The sequence below is a fragment of the Triticum urartu genome, chromosome 6A, assembly GCF_056163025.1.
Source record: "Triticum urartu cultivar PI428250 chromosome 6A, HENAU_Tu73, whole genome shotgun sequence".
Classification (NCBI taxonomy): Eukaryota; Viridiplantae; Streptophyta; class Magnoliopsida; order Poales; family Poaceae; genus Triticum; species Triticum urartu.
The window spans coordinates 1,217,274-1,235,784 of NC_141878.1; the positions used below are offsets into that span (position 1 = coordinate 1,217,274).

At 44.6% G+C, this 18,511-nt stretch overlaps 1 protein-coding gene across 2 annotated transcripts; it reads right to left on the minus strand.

The window, feature by feature from the left end:
- Positions 1-508: 508 nt before the first annotated feature.
- LOC125532055 (uncharacterized) lies at positions 509-2,287 on the minus strand. 2 transcript variants are annotated; one of them, XM_087528770.1, is made up of 2 exons: positions 1,283-2,287; positions 509-1,206 (listed from the first exon to the last, which is right to left on the minus strand). In XM_087528770.1, exons 1-2 carry the CDS (start codon positions 1,592-1,594, stop codon positions 676-678), a joined length of 843 nt encoding a protein of 280 aa, XP_087384896.1. In that variant the 5' UTR covers positions 1,595-2,287; the 3' UTR covers positions 509-675. The 2 variants fall into 2 exon arrangements, with proteins under 2 accessions (XP_087384896.1, XP_087384897.1); XM_087528771.1 differs by having other exon boundaries at positions 509-1,190; positions 1,283-2,253.
- Between the last annotated feature and the right edge of the window lie 16,224 nt (positions 2,288-18,511).

The following is an 18,511-nucleotide window of genomic DNA, read 5'->3' on the forward strand; positions in this document are numbered from 1 at the left end:
CTACCGCAGGGGCCGCACATGTGCTTCTTCTTGCTACGTCCATACGGCGAGAGTATTAGAGCTGGGACGGCGGGCTGCACCGGGAGCCGTGATGCCGCGTCGTGCCATGGCCTGCAGACGGCGGCGAGGCGCACATGGTCGCACGGGGACGAGATCCTGCGGCGAACCATGAAGATGAGGTCGTCGGGAAAGTTGTGTCATCCCGCCGCCGCCGATTCGATTTTGCCGTCTCCCGCGTTCGCCAGCGCCGTCGACATCTCTCTAAGTCTGGATCCGTGCGTACGTGCCCCGATCTCCCCTGTTAGATGCGGACCTTTTATGGGCGCTGGTCTTCAACGGCCCAGCTTGGGCGTGGACAAATTTACGAATTAGTTCTCCTTATAGTTTTGGTAAAACATTAACCTTTAATTTAACTACCAAGAAATATATTGTATAGCATAAAAATAGTATTATCATTGGAAACATCTTTCCAGTATGAATCTAACAATATAAGTTTTGTGACAAATAATTTATAATTTGTTAGTCAAATCTATTATCAAAGTTGGGCATAAAATACAAGGAGGACCAATAAACGCTGACGGAGATAGCACTGCACTAGTTAACACGGCAAGCTAGACATTTGAGACGGGCAAGACAAGCTGCTAAGTACTGGCTTGCTATAGTACACAAGCCATGTTAATACAAAACGCCCTTTATTGAAAAAAGTACACAAGCAATGGTAATAGAAGCTCCCTGCTGCATGTCACGGCGGTGGTGTGCAGGCTTGCCGCCGGTGTCGTCGGACTTAGAGCATTTCCAGCCGTTGAGCCCCCTAGGAGGCATTATTTTCGCCTCGTGGGGGCTGCCGGCGAAACATTTAGCGTGGGGTGGAAATATATCCAGTCGTTGACCCCAGGCACGTACCCCCCGCCACCACCACAACGCGAACCGCCCAAGCGCGCGTGCCTTGACCATGACCGCGGCGGCGAGCGGCGCCGCGGCGAGCGCGCGAGACATGGCGGGAAGGAAGGGAAGGGAAGGAACTCGAGGCACAAGATCGAAGTGCCGGAACTCGAGGCCGTACAAGGCCGCGCGCGCCTCGTACGTTGGGTACCCCAGCCGCGGCAGCAGCACGTTGGCGCCAGGCGAGGCTAGCATGGCCATCATGATCTCGATGGCGTGGTTGCAGCCGGCCGTGAGGACGACGTCGCCTGCGGCAAGCTTGTTCTGAAACTTTGACCGACTGAAACAGAGAAGGCTGACTGAAACTTTGAATGAAACAGAGAAGGCAGCAGCGGCGCACCTGCGCGCGTCGGCCACGCCGGCGGCAGGGGAGTAGTGGCTGTGCTCGCCATGGCCACGAGCAGCAGCTCGGCCTACACACATGCGAACAAGGCTGCATCCTGCAGCAGCTCCTTTGTAGGCGCCGTCCCAGAGCAGCACGATGCCCCCGGAGAGGATCTTGATGGCAATCGCGCTGCCGATGACCTCCTGTATGTCGGCGCCGACGAGCGCGCGTGGCCCATGGCGGGTACTCCTCCCGGCAGAGCTCGGCGAGGTGCTTCCCGGTGACGACCCCGAGGCGCGCGGAGAGCAGCTGCACGAGCGCGCCCATGACCGTGGCCCAGAGCAGCAGCCAGAGGAACTAGTACCCGGCGGCGGCGCCCGCCTGCAGGTCCCCCTCGAGGTTGCCCGGGTCGAGGAAGCCGGGCCCCGTGAAGCGCCAGAGCTTCCGCCAGGAGAAGGCCGGGCGTGCGCGCCACGCCGGGATCGGAGCACCGTCTGTGGCGGCCTCGTCGGATGCGTGCGACTGCGACGACGGATCAAGGTTGAGGAAGGGGTCAAGGCGAGGAGGAGCACCCGTTCCCGTGCCTGGCCGGGTCCGATGCCGCCTCCCGCCGCGGCCCGGCGCTGTTCCAGCGCGACCGCTCGTCGTCCATGTCCGGCGCCATGGAAGAGCTCCCCGCCTTCCTGCTCCGGCGCCCCGCCATGGACGAGCTCCCCGCCTCCCTGCTCCAGCGCCCTCCCCGCGAGCTCCGGCGCCCGCCCGCCGTGACGCCCCCCGTGCCCCAGCTCCGGCACCCTGCTCGCTGCGGCTGTCCCGTCCCGTGCGCGCCTGCTTCGGTGGGTGGGGGATGGGGGAGTGTGAGCACGTGGGTGGGCCTGCAGAAAAGAGAGGGAGAGAGAGAGGAGAGAGGCAGTTGAGACACTGAAAGTGGGCCATTTGCATGCAAAATAAAGTGCCGGCGTCCCCAGCTGCCTCCCGGGGGGCTGGGTTTCGCCTGTGCACGCCGGCCGTATTTTTCATCTAATCCGGCGAAAAGTGAGGTCCTGGGAGCTCGAGTGGGACGTTTTTTGCCCCGCCGGCGCTCAAAAAGTAGCCTGAGGAGGCATCTTGGGGGTGCTAGTGGAGATGCTCTTAGGAGTTAGGACCACCTCAAGTTGAGAGCTCGTCATTGACTCTAGCGAACATCATTCTCAGACGAGGTACAATAAGGGCATCTACAACCGGACTCTTCAAGTTGATCAAGTGGATGCACGACCACTGACCAGACAAAGAAAGTAAGAAGAAAAATGGTCCAACCGTACGCCTCAAAACCTGCTTAAACATCTGTGCTGTCCGAAACTCCTCATACCTAGCCCATATACAGGGGCAATATGAGAAGTGCCCGGCCATGTCTGATAAGCGGTCCTGCGAGCATAGGATTTGGCCACAGCGCGGACCATCATTTTTTCATTATTATTTCTACTCTCTCTCTCTTCAATCCAACCAATTACATGCATGTGACCAGATGTATGGGAAAAAAAAGTGACGTGACTGCATGCACGACAAATAGAGACTTAAAGCGGACACACCCGACACTGACCGTGTTCGTCCATGAACGTTTGAGGGGTGTTTCTCCAGTCTGAAGTAAATGTATGCATCTCGGTCGCGAACTGACCGATCGATCAAAGGACATAAGCTCGGTGTGGCCATCTTAACTCATTCAGGTCTCGTATGTTGCATGGTTCGGAGTGGGAAAAATCGGCATCAAATTTCGGGCGATTCATCCCTGCAAGATGCAAGATGCCATAAATGTTCGAAATAAGGAAGATGCCCCCCTCCCCCCGCCCCCAGGCGAGGACCTCACATGTGCCTTCGATTGGTCTCTATGCAGCGTAGAAAAAGTTTTGAGCCTAACAAAGAAATGAGCCCTACACTCGCTTCACAAAAACCACGCGCTATCCCTCATGAGTACCAGGTTCGGCCCCTCATGCTTCGCTTCACAAATTTTCAGGGCTTCTTTTCTCGTTTCTGCTCCGGTGCTCCCCCCCCCCCCCCCCCCCCCCGGGCTGAACGCGGGGTGGAAAAACACATCGATGGCCAGGATAAACCACAAACGGTTCATAACGAGGGGCACGATCGTCTTTGTTGCCCCCGCGTATAGCCGTCGAGAAGCCCTGGGAGGCCCGTACGGGCCCGGTTAGATCGTATGCCCGTCCTATACGTATTTGTTTGTATACGGCGGCCTTTCGTGCACGCGTGAAGCCGCCCGCGCGTGGGGTAGCACGTATCACGGGTAGTTGCAAAACTGTCGCATCATATAAATGTGGACGGCAACCACCTCCGGCCGCATCGCCCACCATTTCTCCCCGCCGCATCATCTCCCTCTCTCCACTCTCCACTCCCCACTCCCTCTCCTCTCCAACCTCCTCGTCTCCCTCACCGCATCCTCTCCATCGCCATGGCGGACGCAGGAGGTGAGCCCCCGATTGGGGCGCAGATCTGGTGGAGCAGGCGCGGCAGGTCGATGCGGGCACCTTTGTGAGGGGGCGTGCCGGCGTCCAGCGCGGTGCTCCCTTCGCTGGAGATCTGGAGAAGGCGGGGGCGGGCCGCAGCGGCGCGGTCCAGCCAGATGCGCCCACTCTGGCGAACTCCGGCGAGGCGCAGAAGGTGGAGGGGGCTCTGGCGAGGCGCAGAAGGTGGGGGCGGGCTCCGGCGAGGCGCACGAGGTGGAGAAGGTGGAGGCCGGCTCCGGCGAGGAGGAAGCGGAGCAGAAGGTATCTACGGCTAACTTTTAGTTGGTAGTTTTTAGATTGTGTGTTTTGTGGCCAGAAGTTTGTTTGGTTAGATTTGTTGGAGGTAGGGTTTTCTGCATTAGGGTTTTTCTGTATTTGATTCGTGCAAGAATGATGGACCACATATGATTATTAGATTAGGTTAGAAGTAGCCAGATTGAGGGATGGGGTTTTTTCAGATGCTTATTAGATTAGTAGTGGAATTTTTGCAATTCTTTAGGTGTTTGGAGTCAAATATATACTTCTGTATTGGTTTGGGTTGGTGCCTGCTTTAGTTCTTTGGCTTGATGATTAATTAAATGGATGCTTAGTTCTAGGGATTATGGCTGTCATAGTTGCAATTCTTAGATGCTTGATTGATGCATGTTGTCATAGTTGCAGTTATTTGATGCTTGATTGATGCCTGTCAGGCAGAGGCTATGAGATGAGTTGTGCATGGCCTTGTGTTTTTGGAAATTGTCTACGTGAGGTGATTAGATGGTGCATTAGTTTGGTTGTAAATATAGTGAAGGATGTGCTCATGTACTGGGTGTTGTCATGTTAATCAAAAAGAGCTTCTCAAGGGCTGGATTTTTTTGTGCTGGATTGGGGCTTCTGAAGGAGAGGGGAAAGGTGGTCGAGGGGAAGGGGCAGTCTATGCTTATTTACTTTGGGTTAGTAGTGGAATTTTGTCATTGCTTCAGAGATATTGACAGCATTGAACATCCTCTGCAATGCCGTTGCTTCAGAGATAAAAGCATCTTGGGGTTTTTTCATATGCTTATTAGATTAGTAGTTGAATTTTTGCTTGCTAGAATTTAATTAGTATGAGGATGAATACCTTATTTAAGGGGGAATTTAAGGTCAGATAGATGTCATATGATTATTAGATCTGTAGTTCAATGCTGCTGACATTTATGATTATTTGATTTGATCCGTGGTTCAATGATACTGGATGGAAACATATTTGATTTGGAATGCATTAATTAAGATGTGCCAATGAATTGATTTAGATGATACAAGATTCATCTATAGTATAATTTGTTGTTGTTTAGGTAAGTAATGAAATTTTAGATGTTTGTTGGAGATGTATGCATTTATAGTTGAAGTTGTACCTAATTAACTACTGCATTATGTTAATATGTGTAGGAGCTTTGCTGCATTATCCCAAAAACAGTAATTTGCGCATATTAAAATTTGTAGTTGGCTTCTGTAATTAGTATATACTATATGTAAAGTGTGAAGTAAACATTCCAAGGCAGGATCCTAGCAACAAAATATACTATATGTTTCCATTAAGTAGTGTGTGTGTGGGGGGGGGGGGATTCCCTCAAAAGAAAAGTGTTGGGTTAATCCAGGGAATGTCAAGAATCCAGCTTGCAATTTCATTACCATTTATGAAGGACATCATTTATCTGTTGATTGATTGCTTAGATTCTGTATTTATAAGGAAAGCATTTGGTCACTTGCAACATACCAATGTGGTTCACATTCACAATTTTGTTTGTAATGACATTCTGTGAACTGCAATTCAATTCATTGTAATTGATGTGCATGTTTGACAATATAGCAGGAGGAGGAGGATCTTCTAGACAACAAGAGGAAGTGGGACAAGACTGGGTTCTACCCATATGAGTCTGATGAAGATGAGCCATACGAGGTAAGGCCTAGTTGAAATGTTATTTCTGCATTGAGTTAGTATTATGTGTTTATAGTTTTTGAATGCATAATGTATTAATGTCAATCATTAATGTGTGCAGTATGAATCTGGAGATGATGTGGTCGAGGGGAACATCGAGTCCTTTAAAGAGAAGGAGGTGTTGAAGATCAGGGTCCAAGGACCTGCTAAGTACTACAACTGGAGGAATGAAAAGTACCGGTGCCCCTACTGCAGCAAGCCCAAGCCCAGGTCTGGGTTATTGGAGCATCTGATGGAACATTGCTGGGCTACATCGATCTCCAGTCATGACTACTAGATCATTGGTCAGCATTCTGCCCTCCTGAAGGTCCTGAGAAACCCTGACCTCTAGTCGTACATCATGCTGATCATCGGAAGCTGGAAGCCGTACTCATCATCAGTATATTTGATGATGTTTTACTTTTGGAAAGCTGCATTTGGGTCTGAACTGCTTGAAAACTTGCTATATTAATGTAATGTAATGTAATGTATTGTGTGTTTGAACTGGATTTGTTGTGAACTGCCAGCTACCTACGGTGGTAACCTAGAATGCTATCTATATATGTGTGGCCTTAACTTTATTGGTGGTGAATGCTTCGTTCATGTTTAGTTGTTGTTTCGATGGTGCAATGATCACAAATGGCGCTTCAGTGTTGCTTGAGACATGCTGCAACACTTGTCTATGCTGTGGGCAAGCGCAACATGCTGTGCCCATGTGCCAATTATACCAAATATTGAATGTGGCAATGTTCCAAAATGGCTGTCATGAATTATAGTACATGGGGTTTAGTAAAGTTACTGATAATTGTTCATCCTCACACATTCCATCAATGCTTAATTTGAATAAGCAAAAAGATCAAATGTTCCATCATTTGAACCTATGTTGCAATTAGAGAGCAAATATTCCATCATCAAAGTGTGAATGAATTAAATGTAAATTTAGAAGAGTAATGTAATACTAGTTAAAAATAATGTGTGCAAAAAAAGGAATTTGAAATAAGATCTACTTTATTTTGTAATAAAGTTATATTACCCTACTTATTAGAATTTTGAAAATGTCACTTATTTATAAGAAAAGAAAATATAAATATTCAAAAAGATGTGTTTGATAAAAATACCCTTTGAATTTTTGGTATGTTATTATTTGAGGTGTCATGTAATCTTTATGTTATTTTTGGAATGCTCGAGTAATTTTTATGTAAAATGAAGGAAAAGGAAAAAAATAAACAAAACGAAAAGCATGGGCCATCCTAGCCATCTTGGAAACCTAGCTTTATAAATAAAAATTTCAAAAACATAAGAGGGCATTAAAAAAGTAAACAAATATAAGAGAGCATTATAAATTCAAAAAAATTCAAAAATATAGAAAGAATATTTTGCAATGCCCCCTGAGGTATAGATCGATGTTTTGACCGGTCAGTCTAGAGGGCATTATAAATTAATAAAAAATTCAAAATAAAATAAAATCTTGGAAACCCACCTTTGTCTGTGCAATAGATCATGCGTGCCAAAGTTGAGGTCATTTGGAGGTGGTCGAAAAAATGACCGCATTCCGGTGGGGCCATTTGGTCTAACTTAAGCCAGTTTTTGAAAAAATGTGATTTTTCCCACCACCTCCAAATCACACAAACTTTCTTGAACATGGTGACCCACATGTGCCAATCATGTCTATGAAAGAAAATTTGAAAAAAGAATATTTTACAATGCCCCCCTAAGGTATAGACCGATGTTTTGACCTGTCAGTCTAGAGGGCATTATAAATTAATAAAAAATTCAAAAAATTATAAAACCTTGGAAACCCACCTTTGTTTGTGCAATAGATCATGTGTGCCAAAGTTGAGGTCATTTGGAGGTGGTCGAAAAAATGACCGCATTCCGGAGGGGCCATTTGGTAACTTAAGCCAGTTTTTGAAAAAATGTGATTTTCCCCACCACCTCCAAATCACACAAACTTTCTTGAACTGGTGACCCACATGTGCCAATCATGGCTATGAAAGAAAAAAATTGGAAAAAGAATATTTTACAATGCCCCCCCTTGAGGTATAGACCGATGTTTTGACCAGTCAGTCTATAGGGCATTATAAATTAATAAAAAATTCAAAAAATTATAAAACCTTGGAAACCCACCTTTGTTTGTGCAATAGATCATGTGTGCCAAAGTTGAGGTCATTTGGAGGTGGTCGAAAAAATGACCGCATTTCGGAGGGGCCATTTGGTCTTAACTTAAGCTAATTTTTGAAAAAAATGTGATTTTCCCAACCACCTCCAAATCACACAAACTTTCTTGAACATGGTGACCCACATGTGCCAATCATGGCTATGAAAGAAAATTTTGAAAAAGAATATTTTACAATGCCCCCCTGAGGTATGGACCGATATTTTGACCAGTCAGTCTAGAGGGCATTATAAATTAATAAAAAATTCAAAAAAATATAAAACCTTGGAAAACCACCTTTGTTTGTGCAATAGATCATGTGTGCCAAAGTTGAGGTCATTTGGAGGTGGTCGAAAAAATGACCGCATTCCAGTGGGGCCATTTGGTCTAACTTAAGCCAGTTTTTGAAAAAATGTGATTTTTCCCACCACCTCCAAATCACACAAACTTTCTTGAACATGGTGACCCACATGTGCCAATCATGGCTATGAAAGAAAATTTTGAAAAAGAATATATTAGAATGCCCCCCTGAGGTATAGACCGATGTTTTGACCAGTCAGTCTAGAGGGCATTATAAATTAATAAAAAATTCAAACAAATTAAAAAAAATTATTAGATGACTTGAAAGTCAAAACATTAACTTGTCATATATGCAAAAAAATATTTGTATTGAACGCAAGTGAGCATGTGTATAATTTAGTGTGTGATTTCAAGATCAAATCAATACACAATGGCAATATGCCCAAAAAAGTGCCCACCTACCAGAGCAGGAGAATTCATACTCCACGGCCTGCATACGACTAGGAACCCTGCGGTGCATGGGCCAGGATACATGTCCGTGGTGCAGAATATCTCTGCTGCTAGTAGGCCCCATGGGGCCAAGGGGACAAGAGTTAGGCAATGTACTGCCTGCAATAGATAGGAGCTTGTGAGGAGAGTCGCAGCAGGGTATATAAACCGGTGCGGCGCTCCCTCACTTGGCGAGGTGGGACTAAACTCCCACCACCCAACGGCTATGCGCTGCGATGTGCCCTGCGCGGCTCCGCCTTGGGCCCAATTCGGGCGGGCTGGCCCAGGGCAGCCTTACTCCGGTCGCTGATACGTTTTATATTTTCTTTGTTTCTTTTCTTGTTTATATTTCTAATATTTAAAATTAAGTCTCTTTTTTTCTATATTATTTCTAACAGTGTTTACTAAAATTTAAAAAAATATGCCAAATTCTGTTGTGTTTTATTTCATTTGTTCGTACTCTTTTGTATATTGATAATATTTACGAAATATGAACTAAAATGTTGTGTTTTAATTCAATTCTTCATTCCAATATTTCTTATCTTTATTATTTTTTAAATATTTTTAGTTTGTAAGATAAAATGTTCTATTTTATTTCACTTCTTCATTCTAATATTTGTTCTCTTCTTTATATTTGAAATATTTTCAAAATGTAAGATAATATTTTGTCTTTTATTGCACTTATTCGTTCAAATTTTTTCTTCTGTTTTCTATATTCTCCTCTTTTCTTTGTTCTGACAGTTATAAATTTAAATAATGTATGATATAATGTTCTCTCATATTTCACTTTTCATTGTTGTCTTTGCTAATTATAAATTTTATTTTCTGTTTTATACTTGAAATATTATTAAATCAAATATAGTTGGGACAATCGCATGTATGCCTCCACTTGCACCATGTACTACAAGCAGGTTCTTCTTCTCGGTCTCACCAGTTGATACCAAACTTTTATGCACACCCTACGATGACCATAGCAAGCCCGCCTAGCAACTACCGTTCATTTCCGACACTCTATGCATCTTGTAGGCGTTTTGCGGTGATAAAACTCTAGAACATTGCCGCGGCGTGATGCAACGTGTGTTTTGTGTCCGAACTCGTGCACACCTTGCCTGGGGGGGGGCACATTGGCCATGCTCACATGCTCCCAAAAGTTGGGGTCATCAAATGCATGCCCCCACATGCACCATGTACAAGCCGGACCATTCGGGTCTGCCGGAGGGCAAGTTTGGAAGAGGTTTTCTTTGACGGTCCCACGAAAAGATCCCAAACTTTTTGCACACCATACCATGACCATGGCATGCATGTGGTAGTAGAATTCATACACCACGGCCTCATTTTTGTTGAAATCTAATTAATATCCATGTGTATTACATGTAAGTGAGCATGTGTAAAATTTATTAGATGACTGGAAGGTCAAAACATTAACTTGTCATGTATGCACAAAAAAATTGTGTATTGAATGCAAGTGAGCATGTGTATAATTTAGTGTGTGCTTTGAAGATCAATACACATGGCAATATGCCAAAAAAAAGTGCCCACCTACTAGAGCAGGAGAATTCATACTCCACGGCCTGCATACGACTAGGAACCCTGCGGTGCATGGGCCAGGATGCAGGCCCGTGGTGCAGAATATATCTGCTGCTAGTAGGCCCCACGGGGCAGAGGGGACGAGAGTTAGGCAATGTACTGCCTACAATTGATAGGAGATTGTGAGGGGAGTCGCAGCCGGGTATATAAACTGGTGCGGCGCTCCCTCGCTTGGTGAGGTGGGACTAAACTCCCACCACCCAACGGTTGTGCGCTGCGATGTGCCCTGCGAGGCTCCGCCTTGGCCCAATTCGGGCGGGCTGGCCCAGGGCAGCCTTACCCGCGCGCTGATATGTTTTATATTTTCTTGTTTATATTTCTAATATTTAAAATCAAATCTCTTTTTTCTATATTATTTCTAAAAGTGTTTACTAAAATTTTAAAAATATGCCAAATTCTGTTGTGTTTTATTTCATTTCTTCGTTCTCTTTTGTATATTGATAATATTTACGAAATATAAACTAAAATGGTGTGTTTTAGTTTAATTGTTAATTCTAATATTTCTTATCTTTATTATTTTTGAAATATTTTTAGTTTGTAAGATAAAATGTTCTGTTTTATTTCACTTCTTCATTCTAATATTTGTTCTCTTCTTTATATTCGAAATATTTCCAAAATGGAAGATAATATGTTATGTTCTATTGCACTTCTTCATTATTTCAATTCTTCATTCCAAATTATAAATTTTATTTTCTGTTTGATACTTGAAAAAATATTAAATCAAATGTAGTTGGGACAGTCGCATGCATACCTCCACATGCACCATGTACTAGGAGCAGGTTTATCTTCTCGGTCTCACCAATTCAGACCAAACTGTATGCACACCCTAGGATGACCAAGTTGGGGTCATCTGATGCATGCCCCCACATGCACTATGTACAAGCAGGACCATTTGGGTCTGCCGGAGATCAGGTCTGAAACTGGTTTTCCTTGATGGTCCCACCATATGGTCCCAAACTTCATGCATACCCTACGATGACCATGGCATGCATGCGTGACAAGTATCGTTCATTTGCGACACTCGATGCATTTTCTAGGGTTTCCCGGCGACAAAACCCTACAACACTACCCCCACGTGATGCAACGTGCGTTTTGTGTCCAAATTCGTGCACACCTTGCCTGGGGGACCACATTGGCCAAGCCCACAAGCTCCCAAAAGTTGGAGTCATCTCATGCATGCTTCCACATGCACCATGTACAAGCAGGACCATTCGGGTCTGCCGGTGGTCAGGTCTGAAATTTGTTTTCCTTGACGGTCGCACCATATGGTCCCAAACTTCATGCATACCCTACGATGAAAATGGCATGCATGCGTGACAAGTATCGTTCATTTGCGACACTCGATGCATTTTCTAGGGTTTTCCGGCGACAAAACCCTACAACACTACCCTCACGTGACGCAACGTGCGTTTTGTGTCCGAATTCGTGCACACCTTTCCTGGGGGACCAAATTGGCCAAGCCCACAAGCTCCCAAAAGTTGGAGTCATCTCATGCATGCTTCCACAAGCACCATGTACAAGCAGGACCATTCAGGTCTGCCGGAGGTCAGGTCTGAAATTTGTTTTCCTTGACGGTCGCACCATATGGTCCCAAACTTCATGCATACCCTACGATGACAATGGCATGCATGCGTGACAAGTATCGTTCATTTGCGACACTCAATGCATTTTCTAGGGTTTTCCGGCGACAAAACCCTACAACACTACCCCCACATGACGCAACGTGCGTTTTGTGTCCGAATTCGTGCACACCTTGCCTGGGGGACCACATTGGCCAAGCCCACAAGCTCCCAAAAGTTGGAGTCATCTCATGCATGCTTCCAGATGCACCATGTACAAGCAGGACCATTCGGGTCTGCCGGAGGTCAGGTATGAAATTTGTTTTCCTTGACGGTCCCACCAAATGATCCCAAACTTCATGCATACCCTACGATGACGATGGCTTGCATCGTGACAAGTATCGTTCATTTGTGACACTCGATGCAATTTCTAGGGTTTTCTAGCGACAAAACCCTACAACACTGCCCCCACGTGACGCAACGTGTGTTTTGTGTCCGAATTCAGGCACACCTTGCCTGGGGGACCACATTGGCCAAGCCCACAAGCTCCCAAAAGTTGGGGTCATCTCATGCATGCTTCCACATGCACCATGTACAAGCAGGACCATTCGGGTCTGCCGCATGGCAGGTCTGAAAGTGGTTTATGCGTAACCTACGATCTCACGAAATGATCCCAAACTTAATCCGTAACCTACGATGACCATGGCATGCATGCATGACAAGTATCGTTCATTTCCGACACTCGATGCATGTATAATATTGTAGAAATGATAGAGATACTATAGATATTCTTGAACATATACAAGTATACAATAACTAATACGTGTCACAAAGAGTTTTTTTAGGGATGAACCAATGATATTTATTTTGAGGGAAGAAACAATAAAGGTAGGTGGGCTGGCCCAGACCGCAAACAAGTGTCAGATCCATATTGTGGAGCCCACAACGCTGCGCTTTCCATGCACGTCGATCACACGCATGTCGATCACGGGAGTAGTTGCCGTTCTGTTACACAATTCTGGGATCGTGCTAATCCATATGTTCCTAATCCTACGATTGAGGAGCACGTTCAGCCTCGCTTCAACGGAGGAAAATATAGATCGCGAGATTGGCCACAGGGAAGTTACGACAACCTAGGCGTCGACCTCATATATAATCTCCTCCTCCTCGCACATGTCGTCGACTAGATCGACTCCTGCCGGCGAGGCGTCGACAGCTCCGTCCGCCGCATCCCACACGCCATAAAAACCCCGAGAAGATCAAGGTCGTCCGCACGTGCAGCCGACCTCGACGAAATACGTCGAGAACGCATCACCGACTTCTTTCATCTTCGTCGACCGATCAAGTAAATTGTCCTCCTTCCCTCGCGCCTTCATAGCAAGCTACTTCCTCCATCTCGTTGCTTTGATGGACATAGGTTTACCACATATTTTCAACTAGTATGAACTCGACTAGATGCGTTCTGACCATATGGCGTAGATGAAAACATTCTTTGGTTCTTTCATAGCATGGTAGAATAAGATGTTGTTTCTCGAGAAGCATGATGCGATACATTTTTTGTCATAAGATCCAATTATATTTTTGTCACGCGATCCAATTATATTATTGTGCACATAGAACATTAAAGAGTTATTAACATTAGATGTTGATGAACCTCAAATAGGTACCATTGCTATAGACTCTAGTTTATTTACAGCTGAACAATTTGTCACCCTGTTAGTAAGACAACCAGACGAATTAGTAACAGTTTACCATATTAAATTTATTGATTATATAATTTATATGATACTCAAAGAACTTGATCAGATGCAAGTAAATTTAATTACCAATTGTAGTTATTTTTTTATTACCTCATGTCAGCACACACTTGGTTGCATGTTGCAGTATACATCGTGATAGTTTTGTATTTCCATTAGTGTTATTTTTGCATTAGTGTTAGCTACTGCCAGAAAGTTTTATATTTTTGCATGCCTATTGTTATTTTTGCTTTAGTGTTAGCTAATGTCACGAAGTTATATATTTTCTTTCAACAGGATGGACGAGCTGAATGGAGAAATAGTATGCGCAGTTGAGAAATGGTGCAAGCTTGTTGCAGATCTATCGAGCGGTCAACGCGCTAGAGTGGCTGATACATCATTGCGCAGCATGCTGCAGATACCATCTATTAAGATGCGTACCCTTCTGATTAGGTATATGATTGAGAATTTTCAGGCCAGCACGGGCAGGTTCATTATACAAGAGCAGGTTGGGGAGGTGACTCTCGGTGCGGTCCACGTCGAGTGCATCTTTAACCTCGAGAACCAAGGACTGTCCACTTCGGACATTCTGACTGAAGAAGGCGAGGACATGAAGGAGCGGGTGCCGCCACAATTTCTTAGTAAGACATCAGAAAACATAGTGATAGATAATCTCATTGAGGACATAATTAAAAGTAAAGCCACCGACGACGATTTCCTTCGCAAAGTAGTGCTTGTCCTGTTAGGAACAATTATTGCTCCCATGTCGAGCAAGATTGTGCCAAAGCAGTACTATGCTTTGGTCGAAGATGTGAAATGTATTTCAAAGATTAACTGGAATGCCTTCACCATGCGTGTTCTCCTTGATTGCCTTCGCATAGTGAAGAAAGGCAAACACCTCCGCCAATGGCCGAAAGGCAATTTGGCTCTCTTGCAGGTACACATATGAGACCTGTTGCATAATGTCAATTATCATATCATTGCAATTTTATGTGATGTATTACTAACTCTAAATCCTTATATTTTTTTGTAGTACTTGTACTGGGAGAAGGTGCAACCGGTCGAAGGCGAATGCGCCTATAATCCCAACTTGTCCATACAACCTCTAATGAGGAACTGGACAGAAGGTGCAGCCACTAGGAGAGATATGTTCGACTATGATAATGGGCGCGGCCATGGTAACGTAAGGGTAAGTCATTGTGTTTCGTCTTTCTTAAATGTTTTGTAACTTAATACTATTTATTTTTTATTCATCACAGGTACTTCAATATCGCATGCAGATCGAAAATAATATCACCCAAGAGCATAGGGCTGAGGAGCCCAACATCCCAAATAATGCGCCTACCATTAAGCCAAAAACCAAGCCTGCAACTGGAAACACAAAGAAGTCGACGACAGCCGCATTGTCAGAAGATTTGATGGAGCTTCTAATGAAGCGGTGCATGGACTTCATACACACCCAGATGAGGCAAATCCCTGATCAAGTTGCTGAGGTATCACACCCAAACTTTATAGTTTACAGTATGTTTGCTGTTTTAAACCATGCTACCATTACTAAGTTTATATTTCTATTGCAAAGGTTGTTGGAGAAGTTGAACAAAGCAGGTGTCATGTACAAGCCGGCTGCTGCCGTGCCATCCGCGGAGAATGATCCGGACGAAGTGGATTCGTTCGAGAATAGTCCATATGAAAAGAAGGAATTCGTGTACAAGGAAGACATGGACAGTGATGGACAACCGATCATTGACATGACGCAGCCCGATATAGTGCTTCCCGACCATAAAACCGTTCCTGAGGTACTATGTATTTATCTTTCTGTCTATAATTTTCTTGTTTAATTTCTTTACGTCCAGAAATGTTCACATCATTTAGTTTGCCAAACAGAAAACCCCACCGAAGATGAATGGACACAAGGAGCGTAATGATGTATGTGGGGGTACACCAGAAAACCCTTGGGTGGTTGGTACTTCTACTCTAGCACCTTCATCGGACATAGACATTTGTCCATCTTCTGTCAGCAAGTTCATGGCTAAGGCGAATGGAAAAAAGGGTGTAACAATCGATAAGGATGAGGAGGTTATGTCCGGTAAGCGGAAGCGGACCGTTCCCAAGAAATTTGGATCCCCCTACGCACTTGACAAGCCCGGCAGGCGTACCAGCCGTGGTCAGAGAACCTCTGGTACTAGTACTGCTACTAGAGGTATCGTAACTAACATTCTTAATTTTTTTAATTTACTACCAATGCATATGATCACCATTGTTGACGTTCATATTATTTCATGCAGCTCTATTTTTGAACAATAATGTGCCGGAGGTTGTAGCAGATGAGTTGACACCGGAAATAATTGATGCAGCTATTTCATTTGTCGAGTTAGCTGCTAGCACTGAGAAGAACAAGAACAAAAAAAATTACTACAGTGAAGGGCGTGGCATAACTCTGACTTCCGAAAGGATTCTACCGGTACTAGCTCATAGATGGCTATCGGACGATGTAAGTACTACTTGCATGTCCTGTTTTTAAAATGCTCAATAATTTATGTCTCAACTTTCAACATGTAATGCACTGATATTCTATGCAGGTTATTGATGCTTATATGGGACATTTGGAGCTGCGTGTTGGTCATGATCGTTACCTCTGTCCAGCGTGGAGGTCCAAATTCCTTGTAGATCGTGCTATCGCACATGATGATCCATTGCCATCGAGCTGCAACATGGATAGTGCTCTGACCAAAGCTGGAGCAGTTAATAGAGTCACGAAAGAGTATACTGTGCGTGATAAGGTACGTAATGTTTGTGATTCATCACTACATGATAGTTCATCAAGTATTTCTTTTGATCCGTAATGGTTTTTTGCACTGTAGATGTATATCGCGTTGAATATCGACAATAGCCACTGGATGACCGTGGTCATGCACATGATCAAGAAAGAATTCCAAGTTCTCGATTCGCTCTATCCTCTAGACCTGACTGAAAGGACTATTAAAGCACTGGTAATGTAACCAACATTTGTAGCATTGCTCTTACATATTGTTTATGATTGTTCTTTAACACTATCCACTTTATAGCGAATGGCTATAGCAAACGATATGCGTCAGGGAAATCTTATTACACCAGGGAAATATCCGGACGTAAGTAAGTGGCCTATCAACGAGTATGACATACCCCAGCAAGAGGATGGGTGAGTTAATAGGACATCATGCACAATCAAACAACAACACACATGTTTGTATTGCCCACCGCTACTGTTTGCATATGTACCAGGAACTCTTGTGGCCTTTTTGTCACAGAATGTCTCGAACATTGGGACGGGGACCGAATCACCCGCCAATTTACACAGGTATGCTGTTATTTTCGTTTGTAGACTAGCTACTATGGTGGTGTAGCAACTTCGGTTCATGTAACCTTTATGTCATTTTTTGCAGGCCACAGTTGACGCAAGGAGAAGACGTTTCATCGCAGAGTTGATTATGTCACCTTCAAACTCGATGGAGTGTGTGAAGAACAAAATTCGCGAAATCGCAAGGAAAAGGCGCCTGAAGAATTCATGCGGCATGCAAGATTGAAGTTTTAGTGGTTTGGATTTAGTCCGGTCGAAGGTTTCGACGGCATGATTATCTTAGTGGTTCTATAATTTTTATGTAATAAACAGGGCACATGCATGTGTATGTGTCTGTCAGACAATTCGCTCGTACAAGACAATTCGGTCATAAAATTCGCTCGGAGAAGACAATTTGGTCGTACCAATAAAGTTTTGGCTTCACTTATCAATTGTTCTTGCTTAATATTTTTCTCGTTCTCCAATTTTTTATAATTGTATTTTTCACGGCTTCACTTATCAAGTGTTCTTGCTTAATATTTTTCTCCTTCTCCAATTTTTTATAATAGTCTATTTTTCTCTTCAACTGCTCTCGTAAGTTTCATATTAAAATTTTCACAATCTTAACTTTTTTTAAAACTCTACCAAGCTTAGAATTCTGCCTTAGCTATCTGCATGTCATCATCTTGCATAATCTCCTAGTAATTCCCCCTCATCACATTATTATGAAAAGTAGTCATGGTAGATAAGTAAATATATCAAGGAAAAATGTAATATTACACTCATAAAAATTAGTCATGTCAGCTCGTTGGCTCTATCGCGTGTTATCAGGCATCATGTTTTTCTAGTTTGTTTTACAAACCCGTCGTTTTTTTATTATATGTATAATTAACTTTTTCTGTACTCAGGCACGGCCCATCTAACCACGTGAGGGGCCCCATAGGTGGGCTATCTTCCCGACAGCGCTACACCAGCCCATTTTGCCAGGTTCACATCAATCTTTCCCCTTTTCTCGTTTCCCTGTTCAAATCCCTAGCCCTCCCTCTCTATTTGCGCCTCCAAATCTCGACGGCGAAAACATGACAGCGAGCTGGGCGTCGGGCGGCGGCGGCTGCGGCGAGAAGAGCGGTGGCGACCGCAAGTTAGGTCGAACCCTGGGTCCTGCAAGCAGGTGGGCCGGATTCAGTGGCACAGGAGGCAGTGGCGACGGATCTAGTGGAACAGGGGACGGGGGTTTCGTGAGCGGCGGCGGGCCGGGAGAACCCACGGCTAGGGTTTCTTCAGTCCTACACTTTGGTGGCCAAAAGGTAAGTTCTTTACCGTTGTTCTTTACATCTCAGCATTATCGCCCATAATTCATCACCTGTGGCCATGACAAGCTCCATCTATGTGGTCATCAGGAAACTCCTAGTGGCCGTGTCTGCATAGATGCAGACAATTTTGGCAGCGCACTCGGGGGATGTGTGTTTGAGGTTAGTCTACTAAGCATGATCTTCAAACTAGTACTGCTATTGCGGTCAAGCTGCAAAAAAGTTCAGTGTCTAACGCTTGCAGCGACAAGTTCAGTTATAAAATGACTTGAATTGCTCATGATTTATTTAGGATGATATCACTTCTGAGTATGTTGAATGGGTTGATGGGGAGTGGGATAGCAAAGCAAAGTCACTCATTAAG